At 53.9% G+C, this 23,923-nt stretch overlaps 2 protein-coding genes across 12 annotated transcripts in view; one reads left to right on the top strand and one right to left on the bottom strand.

The window, feature by feature from the left end:
- Positions 1–23,848, top strand: part of NOS1AP (nitric oxide synthase 1 adaptor protein) — a 30,417-nt gene extending 6,569 nt beyond the window's left edge. For 3 of the 11 annotated variants that reach the window (XM_032446342.1, XM_032446347.1, XM_032446350.1), the window contains 10 exons: positions 10,502–10,594; positions 10,864–10,937; positions 11,674–11,782; positions 11,942–12,083; positions 13,112–13,269; positions 13,760–13,927; positions 15,053–15,218; positions 15,851–16,000; positions 22,534–22,795; positions 22,873–23,848. In XM_032446342.1, coding sequence (XP_032302233.1) covers positions 10,502–10,594; positions 10,864–10,937; positions 11,674–11,782; positions 11,942–12,083; positions 13,112–13,269; positions 13,760–13,927; positions 15,053–15,218; positions 15,851–16,000; positions 22,534–22,795; positions 22,873–23,305 — 1,755 coding nt within the window. In that variant the 3' untranslated portion in view covers positions 23,306–23,848. Of the gene's footprint in view, positions 1–10,501; positions 10,595–10,863; positions 10,938–11,673; positions 11,783–11,941; positions 12,084–13,111; positions 13,270–13,759; positions 13,928–15,052; positions 15,219–15,850; positions 18,635–22,533; positions 22,796–22,872 lie in introns of those variants that run through there. The other 8 variants (XM_032446344.1, XM_032446348.1, XM_032446349.1 and 5 more) reach the window with 6 other exon arrangements.
- On the bottom strand, positions 20,585–21,927 carry SPATA46 (spermatogenesis associated 46). Its single transcript, XM_015869334.2, has 3 exons — positions 21,719–21,927; positions 21,419–21,526; positions 20,585–21,189 (listed from the first exon to the last, which is right to left on the bottom strand). The coding sequence occupies exons 1-3, from the start codon at positions 21,888–21,890 to the stop codon at positions 20,726–20,728; spliced, it is 744 nt and encodes a 247-aa protein (XP_015724820.2). The 5' UTR covers positions 21,891–21,927; the 3' UTR covers positions 20,585–20,725.
- Positions 23,849–23,923: the final 75 nt, after the last annotated feature.

Raw genomic sequence — 23,923 nt, 5'->3', positions numbered from 1 at the left:
CAGGATGCTGAGCGCTCCTGTCACATAATGCCTGGCCAGCAGCCACTGGAGCGGCTCTTCCTCTGCTCCCCTCCTGCAGAACGTGTGGTTGGGAAGCCTCCAACCTCTCTTCAAGGGGTCTGGCATCTTGGCACAGGATTTTAGTTTCAAATTTTGGTGTGTAAATAGCCCCTGGGCTTTTCCTGACAGCACTCCTGCACGCTGTCCTGCCTGCCCAGTGGCTGGGAGGTCTTCTGCTGGCATCAGGTTTGCTCACCTTGGTTCTGAGCTGGGTTGGGGATGTGTTACACCCCTGGGAGCTCCACAAGGCTCATGGGCAGCTGTTTTCTCTTCCTTCCTTCAAGTTCCCTGGGACCACTGTTGTCCTGGGAAAAGATAACCTGGGATGCAGCTTCTGAAATCAGCGGCTCAGCCCTAAAGTTTCACAGCTCTACATCAGCGTGAGAGGACAGGCACAGCTTTGAGAACTTCAGAAACTCCCCCATGCTTAAGAAGAAAACCTATATAAACAAACTTAAGCATAGCCTAGATAACATGTAGATGAGGCTCTGGTTGGTGGAACGGATGCAGATTAAGGTAATGACTTCTTGTGATGAATGATGTGTTTGAAATATGACCTCAAGCTGCCTTGGTGCAGAGTAAGGTGGGACAGATGCAAGTTGTCAGAAGGATTTGAGCTCACAAATGTGATGTGCCAGAGGGACTGGTGCAGAAGTGCACGGGAACCCTGTGCTGCAGTGGGGTTTCTGGGGGGGGGACACCCTGGGAGCCCCCATGTGCTGCCAGAGGACGTGCGAGCACTGCTGGGCCTGGCTGGGCTGCAGCATCCTGGTGGGATGTCCCCCGACCTGGGGGGCACGCCGGACACGCATAGCAGGAATTGCTGGCATTCCTGCTGCCTGTGTGCTCCCCGCTCCCCCGCAGAGGCAGCAGTGCACCAGAGCCAGATGCACTCAGAGAGCTGGGCTCTGTCTGTTTTGTGGAGCTGGATCGAGAGGGGCTTTGTGTGGGGAAAGCGTGCCGACTGAGAGCAGGCAGCCTGACCTAGTGGGTGGCAACCCTGTCTGTGGCAATAGGTTGGAACTGGCTGATCTTTGAGGTCCCTTCCAACCCAAGCGGTTCTATGATCTTTGGCCACATGTGCAGCAACAAATACAGGAGGCCAGGGCTTGTTTTCCTGGTGAGCAGCTGGGTTTGTGTATGTGCTGCTGAGCCTTTTTTCCTCCTCATCTCCAAACAGGGTGGCCTGTGCACTCGAAGCAGTCACAGCACTGTCCTAACTACATGGGCTCAGAGCTGCAGAAGATTGGAGTTGAAAATAGCCAAACACACTACAAACACGCTACAAACACACTTCTTTTTCCTTTCCTTTACCCCAGGATGGTTGAGCACAACCATAACTGTATGGGTTGTTAATGCAGCCATGATGTAAGCATACGCAAATGCCTCCCACCCGGTGCTCCTGGCTTGTTTCCAGTGCAGCCATGTTACCTGGCACAGTCATTCCAGAGAATTTCCGCTCCTCTTTTTTTTGCTGCATGGGTTGCTGATCGTGGCTTTAATCCAGGTTTTCTCTAGTTCCAGAAAGGATGAAATCTTACACAGGCACTGTAAAAGCTGCTTCTCTGGAGGTCTTCTGCAAGCCTGGTGCAGGGAAGTGTCCAGTGAAATTTTGCAGGTTCAAAAAGAGGAGGCATTTCAGGCATTTTAAAGCCTAACTCCTCCAGCCCTCCTGCTCTGCCAGGTACATCTGATTCTGTGCGATTTCTGCTTTGCATAGCCGAGCTTTATTTCAGCAAACTGGCAAAGTTTCTGAATTTCAACAAGCTTGCTGAAAGCGGAATTTTTCATCCTGAAAGCCACATGCACAGTTGGACTGGTGCGAAAACTGCTGCGTGTGGCCACTCATTTGCACAGAGCCCACGGTGTAATTTGCAGCTCATTTAATTAGCGTCTTTCTGAGATATACCTGTTAGCACTGCAGCGAGTTTCTAAGTGTTAGGACACTCATCATGTCTTGCTTGACAAAAGGGAAGAAAGAAGGCAAGCGGCACAAGCACTGCAGTCTGTGCTGTTGCTATAACATGGGGTGATGGGGGTTGGGCTGCAGGCCCTGTGGGGGGATGTGTGATGGGCTCAGGCTCAATGCAGGCTGGGAGTAAAAGCACAGCACTGGGAGCAGGGTGAGCTATTAAAGCTAATAGCTTCCCATCATTATCCCAGGTGCAGAAGGCTGCATTCTATTAGGTCTGGGAGGAACGGGTGGGATATCTGTCACAATTGCCATTTATTGGATTAAAGAGGGTGAAGGCGAGCTTATTGATCTTCCATGGCACCACTGGCACCGCTTAGCTTTGCATTGAGATAACCTCCCACTTACTTCAGACCTTGACCTGGTGGTATTGCTGGGCACATGCTTGTGGAATGACTGGTGAGGATGCTATTGCACGTGTTGGGTAAGGAGCAGCACCATGCTCTCTTGGTAAGACCTTGGTAAGATGCTGGAGGACTTGCTGGAGGTGCTTCATTAGGCAGTCCCTCCCTGTCTGCTTTGGCTGTTCTTCTGTTGATGTGCAGCCACTGAGGGGAAAGGCTGTGTTCTGTGTCACCAGCATAACATCCCTGGGTACTTGCTGTGATGCAGGGGCCAGGCTCACCCTTACACAGCGTTCCTGTGCATTAGAAAAGGTCCTAATGTTAGACTTCTTAGAACTGTCTCATTTTCTATGTGAGATCATTCTGCCTTCTGCATTTCAGAGATTCCAAAACTGATACAGGAGCACTGCAGAAAATAAGGTCGAGAGGGATGTGCTGAGGTGGGGTTGATTTGGGGTTTCAGCTTGTCCTGGCATCTCCCAGCAGGCACAGCTTAGAGCTGGGCTTGTCCCCACTGCTCCAGTCCCCAGGAGTTTCTATGACTCATCGCACCCATGGCAGTGCTTTGGAGATTTACTTCTGGTTTCCTGCAGCATGGAATTTTCCTGTGGGTTTCAGAATAAATCAGGGTGTTCAGCCTACTGCCACCGTGACAGCTCTGTGCTCCTGGGAGGGCACTGAAGCCTGCACAGCATGGAGCTGGGCAGAGCAGATGTGGGCAGGTGTCTGCATGGCAGAGATGCCGTACCTGGCTCCTGCTGTGCAAGTGAGGGCTCTGGGGAGAGAGAGGTTGGGGAAAAAGCAGAGCAAAGAGCAAAAAAATCTCACTTGGAGGAGGTCAGGATCAAGCACTACTTTATGTCAGTTTGACGGATGAGAAACTGTGACTTAGGAAGAGGAAAGGATTTGTCAGGCTTATCTGAGCTGAAATCAATGTTTCAAATGCTGCTCTTGTACGTGATCCTTTCTGCTCTTGTGCTTCTCTGCTGGTCCTCAAAGACCAAGGACTGCTCCATTTAATCTGCTGGCACGTTCCCTGCCGTGTCACCTATGTATTGCTCCACAGAGCTGCAGCCCTGCAGACACCTGCCCTGGGCAGTGCCAGGCAGTGCAGGGCTGTTGGACAAGCTGAACAAACTAAGTGTTGTTCAGTCCCTCTAGCCTGAGTCTGGGAGCCTAATGCATATTCTTGTTGCTTCCTTCTAACCTCTTTCCTATTGCTTCATCCAAGTGCGCTATAAAGCAGGTGATATTTCATCAGTTATATCTGTAGGGATTCCCATGGCACTGTGTTATGAGATTATTTCACCTTTCTGAGAGGCTGCACATTCCCTTTTTCACACACTTAGGACCCTGTTGTCCATATGCAGCAGCAGCAGCAGCATGGCAGTGGAAGCTCAGCTCACTGTCCTTCCTGCTGGAGGACACTCCTTGATGTCTGATACTTCTATTTTTTGTAATAGATTTCTGCATCTTACGTATTCAGCTTCTGTTCCTTTTCCTTTGGGAAGCAGCTTGGACGTTGCCATATAGAATCAAGCTGAAATGAATAGACACCAAGTTCACTTGACCTGGATATCAAATATGCTGTTTTCTTCCAGACCAGCATAAAAATAAGTGTTGTGCTCTCACTGTTGTGGGGTTCAATGGGTAATGGTGGCTTTCTCTCAAATTTCTGTCTATTCTTTCACTTTGGAATCCAGTGGTTAGTAGATTGCACCCCCCTCGGGATGGGCTGTACTGTTGTTTTAGGTGACATTAGTCAAATTTCTTGCATAGATGGAAATTGGAAGATGCTCTTTAAGTTTCTCATCCAGCCTGATGCCTCTTCGTGGTACACCTCTAATAGTTTTGGGATAGCTTAGGACCTCATCTTGCATAAGACTATTACTGGCTGTATCAAGTTACACTGCCATCCTTTTGGTTGATATTCAGTCCCATATTGGCTCCATTCTGACAGCCCAAAAGCTTGAAACCTTTGATAACTCAGAGTTTTTTCAAGGATCTGAGTCTATAACTCTTTATTAGACTCTGAAGGATGGTATTCAGACTTGCTGATTTGAAATGTAGAGTTTAGTGAATGGTTTTTAATACCTGCATTAGTTATTGCTGAATAGGAACCAGGAAACAAATGTGTGATAGGAATAATTGCCTTTTTTTTCTCCACTTACAAACCAGAAACGTTGTTGAGCACCGTTACCCTTTAATGAGACCCACAGGGCTGGCTTGCTTCTGATGCGCTAAGCATTTAATGCTGTTGCTTATTCGGTCTTTATTAATTGCCTGAATTTTGTAATTGCTGATTTAGTTACATTATTACCAGCCTGCTTCCTTTTGGTTTGTCATTGCTGTTCTCATCTGCTTTCCACGCTGGAGGTACTCAAGCTTTTTATGCAATTTGGTGCAGTAAAACAGGCAAACGAATGAATCCTGGTTGTGTCACAACCTGGGCTGCAAAGATTGCTGTGCTCAGACTGCTCCCTGCATCGACACCTCCCTGCAGCACTGCATGGACACGTTCCTCTTGTTGTCCCATTTTGTTGCTGGTGCAGAGGTGGAGTTGGGATGGGCAGGCTCCAGTGGTGCCAGAGATGCTGCCCGGCAGTTGCCTTGGGGCCTGCTTTGGAAAGCATGTTGAGAAGGAAGCACAGAGCGCCACTCTTTGAAAGGTGCTCGCCAAGCATTTCCTGACTCTTCCCATGGCAAGGCTGATGTGGCTGAGTTTCTGCAGAGCCGCTCAGGGCAGCCCGGTGCTCTCAAACATGCCAACCGGCACAGCCCTGCTCTGCAGAAACCACATCATGCCTGTGGTCCCTTTGATCTGAGGGCTGCCCACGGTCAGCCATCTCCAGCATCTCACTGCATGTCTGCGCCAAGATGGCGCCCGCGCGGCCTCCTCCTCATGGCCTCCTCATGGCCTCCTCCTTGCAGCCCTTGTTTGTCAGTTTTAACCCAAGCCTCAGCACGGCTCTATCCCAACCGGGCACGTTGTCTGTCTTCAACTCGTTCCTGCAGTTTGGAAGAGCTAATGAGCAGCTAATTAAAAATGCCACAAATTCCAGTCAGATATGGGGTTTCCAAAGAATGTGCTGCTGCTGCTTATTTTAGCAAGAGATGATAAACACCAAAATGGGTACGGTTTATTGCTGGAGTTGTGTCTGCAAGGCTGAACTGAGCTCTGCAACAAGAACAGCACGTACTGGGGCATCCTGCCACCTTCCACATTGCCCCTCCACTGTGAATCCCCTACAGATGCAGTGTGCCCTCTCCTCATTCCCCCACACCCAAGGCAGTGGATGCAGTGCCTGTGGCCATGCAGCCTGGTTGTTTGCAACCAGTTGAACCAGTATCTTGCATACACCGGCAGTGGGATGCTCACTGCTGGCCTTGGGTGGTGATTTAACCTCTATCAGCTCTGATTTCTCTGAGCTTCCCATGAAGCTACTCTGGTTGAAGGGATGCCCCTGTGTGTTAGCTTGGCTAATGGAACTCGGGAGTAAAAGAGAAGGCAGAGGGAGCTGACGGAGGCAGCTGTATGGTGGGGAACAGCAAACTGAGCAGACGGGATTTATTGTGAAATAGTCAGTGTTATCGGGACGCCTATTTTATGTGATAAATGGGGATGCTGCCATCCAGGCTCATTGTAAAGCAGCCTCCCTAACTGTGCTCTGCTGCTGTCGCAACACGGGTATTTTTAGACTGATTCCCATTTATACCCGTCAGTGCACGCGGCCCTCACAGACGGTTACCAAAATTAAACCTGAAGCTGGATGGCAATATAGGCACTGACCTTGTCAGCTCACACCACAATCACAGCTCGCTTCAGATGCACTCGTGCACCGTGGAGCTGCATTTTTCCATATGCGCAGATCTGATTAGTGGAAAAGCTTTGCCAAGCAGCACCAGCCCAGGAAACAGCGCCCCGTGCTTTGTTACTCCTCTTTCCATGCTACCTTTGGATAAAGTGTGGCCACTGGCAAAACCTAACCCATGCACGCACCGGTGGGAGCCCTGCTGGTCATCCCCTGTGCAGGAGAGCCACGCAGGATGTTTTTGTGCAGACAGGCTTCCTGGCACACCCAGGCGTGTGTCTGTGTGCGTGGGGGGACACACGGTGTTGGTCCATGAGCGCTCTGCGGTGCTGCACGCAGGGACGTGCCTCTGCTTGCTAACGTGATCTGCACGGCGTCGCAGTGCCGGGCTCTGCTGGGAGAGCGCAGCTGTGTGCAGAGGGATGGGGCTTGTTGGGGTTGGGTGTGCAACAGGAATTCTTGGGCTTCTGGAGCTGTGGAGCCTTAATTAAACTCACCCGCAGCTGTTGTTTGGTAATGAGTTAATTGTTCATTAGGAGGTTGTTACCAGAACTGAGGGAAGCTTCACAAAGCTGCTGCTGCTCTCTGCTTTGTTACCCTGAGTTGGCATTGGGCTGAAGCACAGCTTTTGTTCTGTTGGCTGGGACAGCAATGGCTCGCTGTGTTTAGGTGCTCTTCCATCAAAGAATTTCCCATCTGGTTGTATGCTGTGTTAGTGCAGTCTGACTGCTGAGCGTTCCCAGTAACCCTTCCCCTTTTGATGGAGGATGCCAGTGTGCAGATTTAACTCCATACCCACTGCAGTTAGATGGGTTGGCCTGAAATGAGGGCACTTCTATGCAGGTTGATCTTCTTCAGAGTATGGGGTGATGCTGAGCCTAGTGATGCCCCATCTCCTTTCTTTAGCACCCGATCTTTCCAACGTAGCTCACTGGTAGAAGTTTCCTCGCCCTTTTGCTGTGTAGGAGCAGTGAGATGAGGATGTACAACACATTTATTTCTAAGGGGGCTGAGATTTTCATGCTTTTCACACGTACCCCTCTCACTCAAAGCGTGTACATAATTTTACTCCAAAGTGACAAGGTTACATGCGCTCTCTATTAAGGAACATGCATCAGTCTGTTCTCAAGAGAGGGCACTTCTAATACTCTGCCAGTAGAAATGTGTTGTGCAATGATGCATACACCAGCTGGCATTATTTTCTTTCTAAGAGCACGCCTTTGAAGATATTTAAGCAGCAAACTCTGCATGAGGGACAGATGTTGAAAATAGACTCCCACCAACCTGAAGTCAGCTTGTGCCTCTGGTATTTAGGAAAACACATTTCTTGTCTAAATGAGGAGATAAACATGTTGGTTTTGTTGATTTTTTAAAATTTATTTATTTATTTATTTATTGTCTTGTTTTGCTTTGTCTTATTTTTGCTGGGAACTGTGAAATTAAGGGACTTTTCTTCTTCTTTTCTTTATGTAACAGCAGGCTGGGCATCATCTCCATGAACTGGAAACATTTGTAGCAGAGCTTATACTCCTTGTTTACTCAGTGGTGAGAAATACGGTTTTCCTCCCGCAGCAGCCTCTCCAGTGCTATGAGCACTGCTTTCCTCATGTAGGATCCTACTGCTCGTGGTGATGTGAGGCAGCTGGCACTGGTGCAAGCATGGATGTCAATGTGCTGCATGCCGGCTGTGTGTCCTGGTGGTGCTCCCCAGCTCAATGCCAGCAAAAACAATGCTGCTCTGCCAGAGGGCAGGGAGAGGAGGTGATAAGGTTGTGTCCCATCCCTGGGCAGGGTGCAAATTATCTTCTGGGTCAGTGGAGGGTGATCCTTGTGCGGGTTGGGATAAAACAAAACCCTGCTCATTGGAATTGTTGCACCATGAGACAGGGGGTTTGGGCAAACCCTGCCCAGTTCTGAGTTTGCAGACTCATCTCTTGCTCAGACAATCTGCACAACCTGGTGCTTGCTTTGACCCTACACATAGCTACAGCTTGGGGTGAAATCTGTTTGGTTTGAGGAATCAAAGCCTTGTGAACAGGGCAGAATAAATTGCATGCTGCAGTTGTGAGCAGGGCAAAGTGGTTCCCAAATGGTGCTGATGTTCCTACTTGCACTGCAGAGCTGAGTGTCTGGGCTCTGCTGCTCCTTTTCCCCCGGCACATTCCCTCTCTCCTCTACCAACAGGGGGTCTCTTCCCCAGTGTCACCCACAGCCTTTGTGCATGTAGACAACTAATGTGGGCTGATGGCAGGTCCAGCTGAGCACCTGCTGCAACTGCAGCGTGCACTGAATCAGTCAGACCTGCCAGCACTGCGCTGGGGCAGCTTTGGGTGGTGATGTCAGCTCTGCCCTCCTGACCCACCCCCTCCTCCCCTGGGACCTCTGCACCTTGGACTGACAAGTGTGCATCAGAGAGGAGGGGAAGCTGAGTTGCTGCTTTATTGAATTCTGGATTCGTTATTAAATTATGGTTAGTGTCTCATTAGAGAGACCCAATGGGCGTGAGTTCATTAGTGTTTTATTGGTTAGAGCTGTGCTTTATTACGTGGGAAACGTATCCCAAAGTGTGTCTGTGCTTGTTGGAGTGCTGTACTAATGAGCCTGGGCTGGAGTGGATGCGGCACAGTCCTTAAGAATGTGGCTCAGGTTTGCAGGGGAGCTTCACACTCTCCTCAGCATCGGGATCGAGGGCCAGATTTAAGGGAGCAAATCTGACTGCTCAGCCCTTCGGAGAATTTGCTTTCTTTGCTGCTTCCAGTTCACGCTGGAGCTTTGCCACAAAGAGATTTGGCTGCAGCGTGGGCTGGGCAGGATGCTTGCCTCGAGGTGGGCGGGCAAGGGATGAGCCCAGGCAGTGCCCTCACCAGCAGCCCCAGTAGGGTGAGGCACAGGGGAGCCTTCCCCAGCAGCTCCATACCTGTTCTGCCCCATACAGCCCGTGCCAGGGTTTGGTAACACCTTTGCTGAGTCCCGCTCCGTCTGCTTTGCTTTCCTGGGGCTGTTACTCACCCAAAGCCCAGGCTAAAAATAGTCTCTGTAACCCTGAGCTGTTTTTCAGGGTTGTTGTCTCTTGTGAGCCCAGATTAATTAGCACTCAGGGTCACCAGAACAGCAAACTTGGGCTCCAGCAGCTCGGCAGCGTGGTGCGGTGCTGCTGATCAATGAGCAGCAGGACCTGTCGGTCGGACTGAGGTGGTGGGGGCTGTGCTCAGTGTGTTGCATCACCTCTGCTTGTGAGAGGTGACCCTTGGAAACCGGCTCCTTGCTGAGCAGCTCTGGAGACCTGCTGCTGCACCAGGGTTGTGGGACAGAGCCCTGCAAGCAGCTGGCAGGCAGGGATGGGATGTGGAGTTTATGGTGGAAGCCTGAGCTTTGATTTCTGCAGCCCATCACTGTGGCTTCAGAGCGTATGGGCTCTCCCAGCTTGCCTACTCCATGAGCTGAGACAGGCAGAGCTGCATGACCCCACTGGATGCTTTTCTGAGTCATCTGCATCCCTCAGCAGCTTCCAAATGGCTTTGAGGAATTGTATTTTCAGGTCTTTTATCATTAGATTGTGGGTCGGGGCCAGAAGCGTTCGCTGCCTGCTGGCTTTGGCTGCCAGAGTTGATGCATCATGCGGTGCTGGAAATGTCACACAGAGCCTCGGCAGGACCCAAGGCAGGGCTCGGCTGCTGCTCCCTTTGCAGCAAGTCTGGCTAATGAACAAGTTCATTAAATCCCTCTTCCTTGAATGCAGGATACAGGGATGCTGTGCCACAGGGGCGCTGGGTACCAATGTCAGTGGGGAGGTTCTATGACTCTGCAATGGGAGCAGATGTGTGTGTGTGTGGTTCTATTAAGCCACACAGTGCTGTGGTTTTACCCCAAAACTGCCAGCCATAGCTTTAGCAGAAGGCAGCCCTCACTGATGCTGTGTGGGACTTTGCTCAGCCTCAGTTAACACCTGACCTGTTCACCCTGCCCAAGCCCTCGGTGCTTGTAGGGCTCTGCACGCAGGAGTGGTTGGGTTTGGGGGAATGGCGTTCTCTCCCTGTGGCTGGGCTGGAGCTTTGTGTTTAGTCACTGATCTTTGGAAGTTCCTGGGTTTTATTTCCCATCCAGTGATTTCTAATTGAAGTGGGTAATCGCATTATGCTGTCTCTCCCGGCGAGGTTCACTGAGTCCTTAGCAGTCATCTCTGATTTTACACTGAGCCCCACTAAACTGCACTTGGAGTAGTATTTCTCCTCCCAGAGCTCAGGCTGGGGGAGGGTGTTGGGGAATTGCCCCTCAGAGCTCCCCAGGAGGACTAACTTGGCCTCTCTCCGCAGTATGAGTTCAAAGCCAAGAACATCAAGAAGAAGAAGGTGAACCTCATCGTGTCGGTGGACGGCGTGAAGGTCATTCTGAAGAAGAAGAAGAAGGTAGGCAGCCCCAGACCAAGGTGGGGCAGTGCTGGAGACCTACGGGGTGTGCAGTGAGATGGTTACCCATGGACTGCCAGGAATCAGGAGACCCCCGGCTGTGCTTTGGGCAGGAAGCACTCTGGCTGTGTGGGGCTTTTTGGCTGCACACTGGGCAGGTCATCTGCTGGGGCTGTAGGGCAGCAGCAGGGCTACAGCAAGCACTGCCCCAGCACTGCCTCTGCCCCATTCTCGATGACGAGGGCAGCATCTGACGTACTCATTTTCAGCTTTTTCCCTTGCAGAAAAAAGAATGGGCCTGGGACGAGAACAAAATGCTTGTCATGCACGATCCCATTTACAGGTAAGATCACTATGGGATGGCCCAAAGGCACTTACGTGCCACACCAGCACTCTGCAGCCTGAACTGAGCCCCGAGCTGTGCACTGATGGCTGGTGGGTCCGTGCTCAGCTGGGAGCAGGCACAGTCCTGCAGGAAAACCTCTCCTGAGTTCTGCAGGACAGCCGGGCCAGGTGCCACTAAGCCCCTTTTAATGATCCCAATTAGAGCAATAAAGCTGCACCCTGCTGGGGAAGGGAGAGACCCGATGGCGGGGTGGCTCCACAGGCTGGAGCCGGGCTGGGGCATGGTGGCTGATAGGACTATCCTGTGGTGACCTCAGAGGGCACAGGGCAGCTGCTTTGGCTTGCTGTGCACTCCCAGCATCCATCCAGCAGGCTGGCTGGGGTAGAGGAGACCAGCACACCAAAAAAGCACAGAGGTTTTTGTTCCTGTGGGTCTCCTGCAACCTGGCACCCCCAGTGCTGCCGTGGGGGCTGAGCAGAGTAATCCCTGTGCTGTCTTCATGAAGCATTTGCTACTGCTGAGTCAGCAGAGGAATTTTTTTCACCCTAGGTGGAACCACTGCCAAAAATGAATTTCTGCTGGGCTTTTGCAGGGCTGTGCTGCAGAGGTTGGGCAGCTGCCAGCACCCAGAGCATGCCCTGTGAGACTCTGGCTGTGGCCTTGCTGGCATCCTAGGCACTGTGGATAGCGTGTGTTGGAGGCAATGTCATCCCCTCCCTTTCTGTCCTTGCAGGATATTCTATGTGTCCCATGACTCGCAGGACCTAAAGATCTTCAGCTACATTGCTCGGGATGGGTCTAGCAACGTGTTCAGATGCAATGTCTTCAAATCTAAGAAGAAGGTGAGGATGCAGGGGAACACATCCCAGTGGGGTGACTGGGCCAGGACCTGAAATCACGGTGGTTTGCATTCTGAGCTGCAGTCACAGTGGTGATGCACAGAAAGCTGGGCAGCTGCTCACAGTGGGCTGATGCCTCTGCTCCTCTCCCTCCTGCTGCAGAGCCAAGCCATGCGCATCGTGCGGACGGTGGGACAGGCGTTTGAAGTCTGCCACAAGCTGAGCCTGCAGCACACCCAGCAAAATGCAGACGGGCAGGAGGACGGGGACAGCGAGAGGAATGGGGACGATCTGGATGTCCCAGGTACCTTACTGGGGTGAAGGGGTCACAGATCATTGCTGATGTGGCTGGCAGACACCATCTGCAGAGCCTCTGTCTGTCGGTGAAGCTTGCTGCCAGCTGACACCTGCAGGGAACGGATTTGCACGGCAGTCTGTCCTGCAGTGCGGCGGGATCTTGCCCAGCAAGGAGCCTTCTCTAGGTGTTAACCTTCATCCTCACAGACATCCCTCGTGCTGGGAGCCCATTAGCAGCGCTCTGGGCTCGGCTGGGTGCCCAAATGATCTCCGCTTCACATGCTGCAAACACTTCCTCACTGCTGCCAGGAAAGGGGCCAGAGCAGGGACCATCCCCAGTGTCCCCAAGCTTGGAACTGGAAGAGAGGGGAGCAGGCAGCGTTCATGCAAGAGCTGGCTTGCACACCTGCAGCCTTCTTCAAGCCCATTTTAGGGGCCCTTTGGGATGTCAGCAGGTCCTGCTGCCTGTCTGCATACAGATTCCCCATCCCACACAGGGTGCAGGGTCCTCTGCAGCAGTGCTGTCCTGAGAGGCTGCTGCTGTCCTGAGAGGCTCATTGTTTGTTTTTCCTCTGCACAATGTCCTGGCCTCGGTATGCAGCTCCCTGGGGATTTCTGAGCATCCGTCCTTTTTGTTTTCCCATAACCTCTTGTTTACCTTCAGCTTTCTGTGTCTCCTGCTCTCAATGGCCAGCTTCCCCCAAATCCAAGGCTTTTTGGCTGCTGGTCCCTGGGTGTGTTCATCTGCCCCTGGAAGCCACAGAAGCACATCATGGAAACGTGATGTGAGAGTCCCCAGCCTGCAGTGGCCATGCACTGCTCTGGGGCACAGCATCTGGGGAACCCTAAGGAACATTACAAGGAACTTGGGTTTAAGCGGGACGTTAATGTGCTTGGGTAGCTCCTGCTGGGGGAAATGCAAGCGAGCTGAGATCAAACAGATGGGGCAACCGAGGATAGGGGTACAGGGAATGATGGAGGGGGGGAATGCAGGGTTCCAGTGCTCACCCCCAGCCATGCCTTGCTGTCCCACAGCCTGCCGCCTCACTGCTGCAGAGCGGGCAGCCACCTCGGCCGAGGAGACTGACATCGATGCTGTGGAGCTGCCACTGCCTGGGGCTGACATCCTCGACTTCAGCCGTGGAGTCACGGACCTGGATGCTGTGGGCAAGGAGACCAGCGGTGACGCCAAGGTGTGTGAGTCCCTCTGAGGGCCTGGAGGTCAGGAGGGATTTGGCAGCATTCCTGGCCCCCAGATCAAAGCTGTGTGCCGCTGCCCTTTGGCTCGGGGCTGTGCTGTGTCTGCAGAGCACTATACCAAAGCTCAGCCACACGGAAAGAGTTGGGGCAGAGCTGATAGGGATAATGTTTTTTTCTCGTGCACCTCCAAAAAGGATTATTTTTGAGACAGTGGAAACTTCCATGGGAAACAGCAGCCTTTTCCAAAACTTACTGCAATACCATTTGTGCTTTTGTCACAAGCCTGGGGGAACACGGCGAGGTCAGCGAGCCCATCAGCCAGCCCCAGGCAAAAACTGTTCTCAAAGCTTTCCAGCAGGCTCCCCCTACCTCAGCAAAGCATGATTTGCTTGGAATGCAGCAGCCTTATTCCTGGAAATTTCGGGGACTGCTCTATGCTTGGCAGCTCTCAGGGTTGCCTTTATTGATGTTGGTGTATTGCAGGGCTGCCTCCACCCTGAAGACATCCTGACTGCTTCGCCCAAGATGCTGCTGCCCTCATCCGCCCCACTGCCCGACCTGGGCACACCTCTGTCTGCCCATCACCAAATGCAGCTTCTGCAGCAGCTCCTGCAGCAACAGCAGCAGCAGACGCAAGTGGCTGTGGCACAGGTTTGTCCCAACACTGTTTTCTGGGGGTGCAACATTGAAGCGTGGGGAGACCCAACATGAGGCATGTGGCAAATGTCACACCATGGTGTTGATCCTGGCCGGCAGCTCACTCTGTGGGAGTATTCTTCATTTCAGCAGCTCTGGCTCCTCCACTTGACAAATGACTGTAGCTTTGCTTGTTGTTCCCTGACACCTTCCAGAGCTCTCTTCAACTGCTGATCTTTCATACAATCAGTAACATCAGAAAAGAATGCTAAGGTCGCCTAGGCCAACCATCTGAAGTAGTGCGTAGCCTTTTCTTGGCTGGCTTGTGGGATGCCAGCCAGTGGCTCATCCTGCTTTCTCCAGGGGCTGACACCCTGCTCTGGAGCTCTGCCCACCTCAGTGTGGTTCTCATCCCAGAGCTGTCACTTAGCTCCTCTCCAATCCATTCAGTGTGAGCCGTGGTGATTTGGTGTCACACTAATTTATTAATGAAAAAGTTATGTTCTGCTGTGTCAAATGCCTGTTAGATGACTGAACGCATTACGTCAACATCTCTGTTGATGGCACTTGTTATCTTCTCTCAAGAAATACCCAGTTTGTCTGTGAACATATTTAATTCTTTACTAACAAACCAGTAGCTGCGCTGTGTTGGCCAGGATCTGTGTCAAATGATGGGTCTGTAGCTGCAGGGACCATTCTGTAATTATCCTTGCCTGTAATTAGCTGGAGGTGAAATATCATTTAGGTCCCTCGCTGACTGGAGAGGCTTGATTTCTTAAGGTGTTTCCAGATACCTGCCCTTTGGATTATGGCCAAGTGTCTGTCTGAATGTTGTCCTTAGAGATTGGTGGCATAAAGCACTGCTCCTCCGCCAGCTGTGACGTGTGGGCTCTGCTGGCTGCTTCCCTGCAGCACCTGAGCACCACCCTGTCCTGCTGCAGGCTCCTGCCATGCAGAGGGGAAGGATTTTTTCCAGGCTGATGCTGTCAGCACAGAGACTGCGCACCTGCTTAGCATTTAATTGCAATTCCACCACTGCCGGCTGCTGCCTCACCCAGCAGCACTGTACAAAGGTCTCCCTTGCATTCCCCACAGTCACTGAGTGTACTCTGATGTGATGGTGTGTCTCCTGTCCCACAGGTCCACCTGCTGAAGGACCAGCTTGCTGCTGAGGCGGCGGCACGCCTGGAGGCACAGGCACGTGTGCACCAGCTCCTGCTTCAGAACAAGGACTTGCTGCAGCACATCTCACTCCTGGTCAAGCAGGTGCAGGAGCTGGAGTTGAAGCTGGCAGGGAACAACACCAGTAAGCACTCCTGCCCCATCCTCTCACTTCATAGCTAGTGGGGAACCCACAGCACAAAGGGGTGTGTGGCTGGGGACTTTGCTGTGCACCCTGGCTCTGGAGAGACATTGGGCTTGGTGACATGGCACAGCACAGCACCAGCGCCCCTGTGAGGGCAGCTCGTGGTAGGGTCTGTGGAGAACATGTGGGTGTTACACCCCATTTTTGGTGCATTTCATATGTTTTCTGGGAAAACTGGCAATATTAGTGCCCTTCTGAACTGGCTTGTGCATGTGCAGCAGGACGCCTGCATGCGGGATGGAGGGAGGTGTTGGGTGGCCATCACCCATGTCCATCAGCTGTATGCCTGCTCTCCCCACAAGCTACATGCCTATGCCAGCTCCCTCCTTGCCAGAAGAGACCCTCCTTAGACTTCTTCTCCAGTAGATGTGGCCTTCAGTTCCCTGCAGGAGCCAGGAGAAGGCAGCTAGATTTCTGTCCTGGCTCTTTGCTGACCAGCAGCTCCTGGCACACGTGATACTATCATCTGAGCATTTGAGGCTGTAGGTCTGCAGCCAGCCATGGTGGCCTTGGGATGCCCGGGAGGGACAGGGTGGCACTACCTGCCTCTCAGCCATGCCGTTCTCTTGCAGCAGGCTCCCAGGACAGCCTGCTGGAGATCACCTTCCGCTCCAGCGTCCTCCCCGTGCTCTGCGACCCGACCACCCCGCAGCCCGAGGACACCCACCTGCCGCAGCTGGGCTCCGGCTCAGGCTTCCCCAGTGCCCTGGGCAGCCCCATAGGTAGGAACGACTGTCTGGTGAAGCTGGAGTGCTACCACTTCCTGCCGAGCTCGGGGTCGCATGCCCCAGAGCCGGCGCTGGGCAGCCTGGAGCTCCTCAAGTTCCGTGAGTCGGGCATCGCCTCCGAGTACGAGTCCAACACAGATGAGAGTGAGGAGCGTGACTCCTGGTCCCAGGAGGAACCACCGCGCCTGCTCAATGTCCAGCCCCAGCAGGACCTGGGCGACAGCCTGGAGGATGAGATCGCGGTGTAGGGGATGGCAAGAGGTGGCACAGAGCAGCCGGGACCCCCAGGGATGGCGGAGGGAGTGTGGGGCTGGATGGCAGCAGGGGCCAGAGCTAGGCATGGTGCGTGATGCTGCCGTGCTGGCAGTTCCCTCTTGGCTTGTGCTGTGCCCAGGACCCTGATGCGTGCAGCCCATGTCAGCCCGCTTCAGGGAAGTAGACATGATGGTACTGGAGTGTCTCAGCTGGAGCAGGGGGCAGATCTTCCTTCCCTGCTGCCAGTCATCTTGTCCTGAGCTCAGCCAGTCCTCAGCACCCTCAGCTTCATGCCAGGATTGTGTTGCTCCCTGGTCCCCATGTCCTCCCAAGCTGCATTTTGAGATCAGAAGCAAGGGAAGCAAAGAGCCCTCAGCAGCAGTCCCTGCAGGGCTCCTTGTGCTGCTGGATTGCTGCCCAGCAACTGTGCTGGTTAAGGAGCCACTGCTAGCAGTGTTACTATAGGGGCAAGCAATGAAACTGGAGAAGGTTTTTGCTGAGGGAGTGAAAGAACAGGGACAGGAGGCACGAAAGAGCCTACATGAATTTGTTTCCTGCATGGTAGAGTTGGTGGGAGATGAAGCTGGATCTATGCTACAGGGACGAGAGATGGTGCCCCATTAATGTGGGTGTGTGAGTGAAGGGGAAGGAATGCTGCGGAGGAGTTTGGGAAGGTGAGGGGGTAAGAGGAGGTTGCACAGTATGGCCAGGCATGGGCAGCTCCTTGCACGCACTGGGGTCTGTGGAACTGTGGGGGAGGGTTGGTCTTTGCCTCAGGCAGACAGAGGGTGCTGGGCACTGCCTGCTCCTCTCCTGGGCTGTGAAGTGGATGGGGAGGTGCAAATGGACATGGAGTGAGAGCCAGGGAAGACAGCACAGGGAGGAGGAATCCTCCTTCCCTCATTGCCTGGTTCTAGAGCTCTTTGGTACAGCTAGCAGGTACCAAAGGCTTTCTGGTGCTCTCAAGTCATATTTTTGAGTATTTCCCTGCACCACTGCTACTGCCAGTTCCCTGCTTGGCTTTACAGATGAACCATCCCATTTCCATGCAGTCGCTTGCCCCCAGACCACTGCTGGCAATGGCTGTGTGCACAGACAGACATGCACAGCCTCTCCATGGGAAGCAAGATCTCCTCCTTCCCTAGCTGCTGCAGGCACAGTGTATGTTCATACTCCCCAGAAGGGGTCATACTGCAGGGTGACTTGGTGGCTGTGTAGACCATCACCTGGCTGGGGTAACCCTGCTCCCAGGTAGGGTCTGGATTCATGCTGGTTGCTTCAGGGTGCATGCTGACACCAGCATGGAGAAAGGGGGCTCTGCACCCCTCTGGAAGGTGACAGAAGTCATGAGAGACTGCAAGGAACTGCCTGGTGCAGGGGTCAGTGCCTGTATTCAGCTGGAATGGGAGAGGTGGGCAGTCTACAAAGGGAGCTGGTGGGTGGCACAGGTGACAGACAACTGTGTATGTGGGCGCTTTCATGTGTGTGGTTTTCACTCTTCAGAAGAGTGAATCCAGAATGACAGGGCCTCCACCAGTCCCTAGGAGGACGGCAGATGTCCTTGAGAACCTCCAAAGGAGTCAGAGCTTCTCCCTGTTCTGCAGACACGCTTATCAGTCACCCACCGCTGCAGCCTCTGAGAGTATGGCTGAAGGGGTGCAAACCAGAGCCCTGACGTTCCCTCTGCTCCATATGAAAACATAGGGAGACAGGATTGGCATGGTTGTCTTCCACATCTTCCACTTCCACTCTCCTGTCCTGCTTCTGCTTTGCTTCACTGCTTGCCTGCTGCTTTCCCTTTTGCCAGCTGTCTCTGCTTGATCTGCCTGCATCTAACCCCTGGCTGTGTATCTCCCAGACTCAAGCTCTTGCTCCACTCCAGTGTTTGATCCTGCTGTGAGGAAGGTCCATGGTTTCCTTCTGCTCCATCCCCCTCAGGGCTGAGGAGCAGGGTGTGGGTGAGAGCCCAGGGGGAGCAAGGGCTGTGCTGTGCACCGTCCACCCCATGAGGAGGTGGGCACTGCAGGTAGCAGAGCTTGTCAGGAGCTAGAGAGTCCTAGTGGGAAGGATGTGTTCTCTGATGGGATCTTGTGTCAGCACCAAGGGGCATGTGGGGAATGTGGAGGTCAAAGGCAGCCTTGGCTGCTGTGACCTGAGATGGTGGAATTCTTAAGATTGTTAGGCCAGGGAGGGGAGTGAAAAGCTCTCTTTGTGGGTCTGTTGGAAGAACCCTGTGGTTTGTGGCCTTTGAGGGAAGAGGAGCCTGACAAAGCTGGTTAATACTCAAGGATCACCTCCTCCAAGCTCAAGAGTGGTCCATCTCAACAAAGAGAAAGTCAGGCAAAAATGGATGAGCAAGAAACTCCTGGACATACTTGGACACAAAAAGGAAGCCCACAGAAGGTGGAAGTAAGGACACACAACCTGGGAGGAATAGAGAGATTATGTGAGCATCTGAGGATGAAGTTAGGAAAGCTAAAGCCCAGATGGAATTGAATCTGGCCAGAGATGTCAGCAACAAGAAGGGCTTCTGTAAGTATGTTAGTGATGAAAGGAAGAGAGCAGGTTATCTCTGAACTGGTTAAAGCCTTTGATGCTGCCTCCAAAAGAGGCAAGTTCTCATAGACAAGTTCTTGATGTACGGGATGGATGGGCAGACAGGCCCAGATGATAATCAGCAGTGCAGACTAATTGGAGGCCAGCAGCTTGCAGTGTACCCTGGAGGTCAGTGGTGGTACAGTCCTGGTGAACCTCTGCATGGACAGTCTGGGTGATGGGGCACCCTCAGCACTGTCTGCAGATGACAAACATGGGAGCAGCAACTGCTGGTACACCAAAGGGCGGTGCTGCCATCCAGAGGGACTGGAGAAGTGGGCTGATAGAGATGGAGCTGATGGTTCTGGAGGGCACCAAGCTGAGCTGAGGCAGCAGGTCAAGGCAGTGATCCTGCCCTTCTGCTTGGTACTGATGAAGCCATGCTGGGAGCACTGTAGGCTCCCTGATGCAAGAGGTACATGGAGCTCCAGGGGGAGAGACCAGTGAGAGGTCGTGGAAATGGAGAAGGGACTGGAGCAATTCTGCTGAGCAGAGAGGCTGAGGGAGCTGGGACTGTTCCTCCTGAAGAAGGCTCAGGGGAATTCACTGATGTGTTTAGATATCTGAAGGGAGAGGTGCAAAGAGGAAGGAGCCAGGTTTCTTTCAGGGGTGCCCAGGGATAAGACAAGAGGCAATGGAGTCAGCTGGAATAGGAAGCTCTGTGTGAAGCACTTCTGTGCTGTGAGGGTGGCTGAGCTCTGGCACACGCTGCCCAGAAAGGCTGCAGGGTCTCTTTCCTGGAGAGTTTCAAAAGCTGCCTGGATGTGGGCATGGGCACCATGTGCTGGGTGGCTTTTCTGGAGCAGAACTTGGACCAGATGGACCTTCTAATCATTCTGTGTTTGTTTCAATGCACCCACCAGTGGTCTGGTGTCCAGGGAAGCCCCCACACCAGCTCCAGAGGGGATAGAGCATGAGTGGGTACAGAGTGTCCTGGGTATTTCCTGCAGGCCGGGCTGAGCCTTGGGCTCATGGTCAGCACAACCACAGGGAATGGTGAGCGGTGCCCCAGGGCTGACAGGGGTGCTGCAACCCCCTGTGCCTTGCCAGAGCCAGCTGGGAGCCACCCAGTGCCGTGCTGCACTGCAGCACCACGTGTATGTATGAGTGGTCCTCCTAACCCAGCACTGCCTACAAAATGCCTCTCTAGCTTCTCACTTTTGTTACGGACCTTGACCGGGGTTTTATAGCTATATTTTTTTGTCCTTTCTTTTCCTACAACTGTCGTGTTACTAACTGTTGACTCGGTCTATCTGAGAAACCAATCTGTCAATGTAAGTGCACTTAACCCTTGGGTGTTGTCATTAGTTGATTGGCTTTTGCTAAATAAATCTTTCTATTTCTCAAGGCTTTCTGTTGTCTCTTCCTTCTCGCTGACTCTCTCTCTTTCTATACTCCTCCTGCCCTCCACACTCTGCCAGCCTGGGCTGGCAGTCAGCATTGGGGATGGCACCCTCAGCATCGCACAGATCCTCTTGGAACTGAGCATCCTCCCTTGAGGGACCCCACAGCCCTCAGCTGCGACTGCCTTGTGGTGCTGACTGACTGTGAAACAGGGGTGCCCCAAATGGTGTTGGGGTCATCTTAGGGCTGTCCGACAACTCGAAGGTGCCCCTGTGGGCTGCTGGGGCTTGCATATCCCTTTGCAGAGATGCTAAGCAGAGCTTTCCAGACATTGGGAATTTTTGGCCACCAGGGAAGGAAAACAAACTCTTAAAGGACATGAAAAGCATTGTTTCACCAAGGGGCTGCAGCAGAGCTGTGCCTCCCAGGAGAGCAGCAGGCAGTCTGCGCTCTGTGTGCTGTTTATTGTGCAGCAGTGGAGCGATGGAGCAGTGCCCTCCTGCGGCAGTGGCCCAGCTGCTGAGGCTACTCAGACACCTCAGGGCTCTTGGTCTCCTGTACCTTTTCCAACAGGGTCTTGAGCTTGTGGTAATACACTTTGCAGCTGTAGCCCTCCTGGGAGCTGTGCTGGATGTGGCTCTTGACTGAGCACAGTGTGGGGAAGACGCGGCAGCATGACATGCACTTGTAGCCCTGCTTTGGCATGTGCTGCTCCTGGGAAGCTGCAAGGATGTCCTCAGAGGTGATACTGATCCTGCTGCTGACAGTCTCCAGGGTCTGGAGCTCTTCTGAAGAGCAGGAGAAAGAGGACAGGGCATCCAAGAGGATTTTGGGATCCTCAGGCTTCCAGGTGCTACTGAGTGGACTGGAGGAGAGGTGCTTCTGAGAGGCAGCTTTGGTGTTGATGATGTAGCTGTACGGTGAGCACCAGGGTCTGTAGATAGTGCGGGCAGGGAGCTCGCTGCCCATTGAGGCTGCGGAGCTGCAGTCTGCAGAGCGAAACAGCACAGCAGTGAGTCAGGGTCACTGTGTGAGCACAGGCACCTGTGGGGATGGGGGTGGTGCTGGAGACCCAGGAGGAAACTCATCCCCAGTGCAGTGTTCAGCAGAGCCCTTCTCTGCCCAGGGCTCTGGCTGGTGGGTTGCTCTGTGTCAATCTGTGGGTTGTGGAGGTGACTGTTTCTGTCACCAGATGTCCCCACAGCACTGGGAACTCACCCAGCAGCGAGCTGGAACTGTCGCAGGAAGAGCTGTCCTGGAGTGGGGGCAGCGCTGGGAGCAATGAGCTGGCACAGCTGGAGGCAGCATCCCCAGCTTTCAAGGTTCCTGTTAGGAAGAAATAGCAGTGAAAAGCAGCATCGTGCAGAGGTGGGCTGCAACAGCAGAATTCCCCTCCCCATTCCTAGAAAGCACCCTCTGCCACAGGGGCTCCTGTTACCCCTCTCCTGCCCATGCAGGCAGGTACACCCAGCCAGACCCCTCCTTGCTCCCCTGCCTAGACACATCCTGGCTGCTCACCAGGCAGGCTGCACTGATCCAAAGGGAGGACTGTCTCCAGGCTGCCTTTTCTGGGACCATGGGACACGTCCTCAATCAAAACAGCTGGCATGAAAAATCCATCCATCACCCTCGTGTGGGTCCTATGCTTAGGCCCTAGAATCCAGTGTGTTGTGATACCACCAGCTAACATCGCTAAGGGCTGATGTCACACTTGCACACAGGACACAGCAGAATGTTTTTGGAACACAAGGTTCTGCCCCCCTTGGGGTTCTCTGGGGACCTGGTGGCTGAGGTGATGCTTGCTGGCTTCATCCTCAGGGCTGGTGGGGAATAAGGGGCAAGGTGTGGGGACTTGGTCTATTCAAGCTGAGGCCAGTTGAGCATGGGATGGTGTGGTGATGTGGGATTTTGCACACACGCAGCCAGTGTCTTGGCCGTTGCAAGGTGGGTGCGCAGTAGAAAGTGCCATACTGAGGATGTACAGTTCAGAGCCCAGGCAGTGGGTACCCCAGCAAATGAGGGGTCCTGGGGGCGTCCCCTTGCTGCTGTACCCATTGACAAACCTTCTCTCTCTTTCTTTCCACAATCTGCTTCCCAAGCTGCTTGGTGCCAGGTAAGAGATGTTCTCAGTGTGCCGGTGGCAGCAGTGTGGCACCCTGAGATTGTTGTTCCCCTACCATGTCCTCATGGCATGCACAACACAACTGTGGGGCCTCATTAATGGGCTTTCTGTCCCCAATAGGTGTCCCCACCATGCTGCTGGCAGGCAGCCCCGGGATGCTCAGCCCCTGCATCCCACCTCATATCCACTTTCCACTCCCTTTCCTTTCCAGTGGACCAGAGCATGTTTGAGAACACCAGCGCTGCCACGGCACCCACCCCACTCCTGCAGCACATTCCTGCTGGTGCCCTGCCACAGCCCTCCCGCCCTGCTGGCAGCCAGCACCTTCGCAACCTGGGCAAGGCTGTAGGGGCCAAGATGAACGACCTCCTGCGCCGCAAGGAGCCGTCCAGCCCCCATGATGTGGGGGTGATGGAGGTGAACACCAGCGCAGGCGCTGCACTGGGCATAGGACAGCCAGTGTGCGAGGATGGGTGAGTGTCCCCGCATCGCACACCCCGTGGTAGAGTCCTTTGGGTTGGAAAGCATCACCACCTCTCTCTGCTTGCAGGAGCATGGGGCTGGACGCCTTCCCCCGGCTAGACCCCCCACCTCCCATCACCAGGAAGCGGACCCCGCGTGCTCTGAAGACCCCGCAGGACATGCTCATTGCACCTCAGCCAGAGAGCGGCAGCACAGAGGAGCCCCATGAGCCACCTACAGCACACGCCGACCGCGCAGAGGAGTGGCCAGGGACAAGGGACCTCTCCCCTGCGGGGTGCCCCGGGGTGCCCAGTGCAACCAGCATCCCTGGGCCGAATGGTGACCTCCCGGTGCCCGACCTCATCCATAAGGGTGGCCTGGAAACGCCACCTCGCACGGAGAAGCCCCTCCGGGAAGCAGGGCTGGAGCAGGAGCCGGCAGGGAGCGCAGGGCATGCAGAGCCGTGTACTCCCAGCCGGGAGGCAGAGGGTCCCCATCCTGACCTGCTGTCCTTCGAGTAGCAGAGGGCACTGAGGGGGCTGGCTCTCCCACACACCTCTCTCTGCCACATGCTGTTCTTGGGGTCGTTATTTCGGGGAGAGCCCCAAGTCAGCAGGAGGGATCCCTGAGACGGGCTGTGCTGCAGGGATCCCACACCCCCCAATTCATCCCTTCTCTCCAGGCACCCCGGAGCACTGACTTGTCACATAACCTGACTCGGCAGCTCTTGGGCGGCCGTAGGAGCAGCAGCTCCCTGCACACATCCCTGTGCCCGCAGACTCTCGCATCCCCCAGGTGCCCCTCGGGCTGTGTATGAAGCACAGCCGGGTTTATCCGCACGGGGGTGGCCATGGGCAGCACTTGTGGGCCGGAGCTTCCCGCAGCAAAGCGGCGGCTTCGAGTGGGCGACGGTGACGGTTCTGGAGGGGTTACAGCCACACACCTGCCTCCCAGCCCCGGCCCTGGGGCCACCGGTGGCGGTGTCACCCTGTATTTATGTTGGGTGTGTGTGTGTAGTTTGGGTTCAAACCCTCGTATTGCACAATAAAGCTCCTTACAACCCACCCACCCGCTCAGCCCGTATGACCGGGGTGGGGCCTGGAGGCGGGGCCACGTGTCTTCCCGCCCCGCTTCCGGTG

The sequence above is a fragment of the Coturnix japonica genome, chromosome 8 (genome assembly GCF_001577835.2).
Source record: "Coturnix japonica isolate 7356 chromosome 8, Coturnix japonica 2.1, whole genome shotgun sequence".
In the NCBI taxonomy this organism is placed as follows: domain Eukaryota; kingdom Metazoa; phylum Chordata; class Aves; order Galliformes; family Phasianidae; genus Coturnix; species Coturnix japonica.
The sequence above is the reverse complement of the archived record's forward strand: the minus strand, read 5'-3'. Positions and strand labels throughout refer to the sequence as shown.

Excerpts from the sequence above, each read along its gene's own strand:
- SPATA46 (XM_015869334.2), bottom strand. The coding sequence starts at position 21,890 with ATGTTAGCTGGTGGTATCACAACACACTGGATTCTAGGGCCTAAGCAT. Across the intron at positions 21,527-21,718 it reads GGATCAGTGCAGCCTGCCTG|GAACCTTGAAAGCTGGGGAT; the intron begins GTGAGCAGCCAG and ends TCTTCCTAACAG. Across the intron at positions 21,190-21,418 it reads CAGTTCCAGCTCGCTGCTGG|ACTGCAGCTCCGCAGCCTCA; the intron begins GTGAGTTCCCAG and ends TTCGCTCTGCAG.